Here is a 2,029-nt window from a genome sequence, read left to right on the forward strand (position 1 = left end):
TCAAACCAATCAAACAAAACCCACTATTACAGATTCACTGTTCCCATCCACTCATCGCTCAAAATAAGCCGATCATGCTACCAGACTTACTCTCTGAATACTGCTTTGCAGCGCCCCTGGCACTGCTGATACTTCACTGGGATTGTATTACCCACTACTGATTACTTTCAAATCTATCTTAAGAGTCCATAGAGTTTCTCAGGGCTCCTTTGGAAAGCTGGGCCAAGAAGATGGGGAGGCGGGCAAGCCTGGAAGTTTTGAACTCCACACCCCATCTTATTTACTTATGTTTTGGGTTTCCTCTTAAAGTTCTGTTAGAGTAACCTCTTACTGATTTTCAAGGGTTTGAAAAATGCTCCTGGTAGAAAAGGGTCACCACACAATTTGGTATGAACACCTGGCCTATGTCACTACTGCTAGAGGAAAAGATTTCTCTCAGTAATAATCTGGGCTCTGCCTACCTCACAAGGTCCTTGTGATGCAGAAACAATCCACTGAAACACCTCCTCAGAGCAGCCAGCAATAGAGCAAGGTGCTCAATGACTGGCAGCCCTTTGGGCCGGAAGTCCCACCTCTGTAGCTTCCATTTCCCCCACACCCAACCCCTACCAACCGGAAGTGGGTCCCCACCCAAAGCATCCACTCCTCTGGCAAGGGTAAAAGGCTGGCTAGCTAGCACATGAGTTTTGCAGCCCAAGATATGGACCGGTCTCATCCAGAGTCCTATTCCACTGGCGAGAATTCTGAGCCTGTAGGCCTAGACTGCAACTCCACCAACCCCAACTATTTCTCCACAAACCAAGGACTGGACTCTCTCTACCAAAAACTGGACCTGGACTCCCTGGCCGAAGACGTTTCCCTGTCTGCTCCAGATGCCATGACAGAGACCTCTGCATCCACAAATGAATCCCACCCAGCATCAGAACCAGATTTGACGGAGGCTGAACAAATGGAACTTAAATCTGAGCTCACTAAATTGGAGGAAGAGATCCTAACATTACACGACGTGCTGGCAGCCAAGGAGAAGAGGTGTGAGGAATTCCGCAGGAAGTTAGGCTGCATGGCCTTTGTGGGACTGAGGCAGAATCTGTCCAAGAGATGGCATGTTGTCCAGGCCTCCAACATCTGCATGAAGCAGAAGACTTCAACCGCCCTGTCCTCGGTGGGCTCTGCCGTCTGTAGGAAGCTTGAAGACATGAAGAAGTCGTCCACTTTCAGATCTCTTAAAGGGCTGATGGGGACAGTCAAGTCAAAAGTTGCAGGTGGCAGAGAGCTTGGCAGTGGCCTTCTTTCTTCACTGGCGAGTGGCAGTGATCCACACTCAGTACCGGGGAGTGGATATGAATCCGCTCCAGGGCCTGGAGATCAACTGCTTTCCGTCCTGAAGCCAGAGTAAGCCCTTTGTTAGCTTTGCTTGGCTGCCAAACCAGTACAGAAGCCCTCTTCCCGCATCACACTTGCCGAACAAAATTAAGCAAACAACCAACAACGGTAAGGCTATTATAATTCTGGGCAAGGGCACAGTCCAGTTTTGATAACAGGAATACCCATTTGTGTATAGATATTTGCTGCTCCTAAATGAGGGCGAAGCCCAAGTTTTATAGTAGTTACTGCCATAAGTTTGTAGATCTAGAATACATCTCTGTGAGCTTTTCTGAGATTACTTTGAACAGACAGGGTAATGACTCCAGAGGACTCCTAGACCAGATCCCAAACTCTTTCAATATTAGCCTATCCAAAGGCCAGAGAGATTTGCATTGGGGAAATGGTATGAAATAACCTGGCTATGTATCTGCCTATGTCCTTCAAGTACCACTTGACCTATAATCTTTATCTTATTAGTGCTGGGGATACAGCCACGTGCCCCACACATGCTGTACAATTTCTCTAGTCCAGAACCACATCTCTGGCCTCATAGCTTTTTTTTTTTACAATACAATCAAGAAAACTGTCCATCTCAAGTCCCCTAGAAAAGTGGGACAAAATATGAGCCACTGATTGTTAATCTAAAGCTATACATATTACAAAA

At 46.9% G+C, this 2,029-nt stretch overlaps 1 protein-coding gene across 1 annotated transcript; it reads left to right on the forward strand.

Moving 5' to 3' along the window:
* Positions 1 to 700: 700 nt before the first annotated feature.
* Tpd52l3 (TPD52 like 3) lies at positions 701 to 1,396 on the forward strand. The gene has a single exon (XM_036181082.1). It carries the CDS (start codon positions 701 to 703, stop codon positions 1,394 to 1,396), a length of 696 nt encoding a protein of 231 aa, XP_036036975.1.
* Positions 1,397 to 2,029: the final 633 nt, after the last annotated feature.

The sequence above is a fragment of the Onychomys torridus genome, chromosome 1 (genome assembly GCF_903995425.1).
Source record: "Onychomys torridus chromosome 1, mOncTor1.1, whole genome shotgun sequence".
Taxonomy (NCBI): Eukaryota; Metazoa; Chordata; class Mammalia; order Rodentia; family Cricetidae; genus Onychomys; species Onychomys torridus.

Bases quoted from the DNA above. Each gene is read 5' to 3' on its own strand.
- Tpd52l3 (XM_036181082.1), top strand. From the start codon at position 701: ATGGACCGGTCTCATCCAGAGTCCTATTCCACTGGCGAGAATTCTGAG.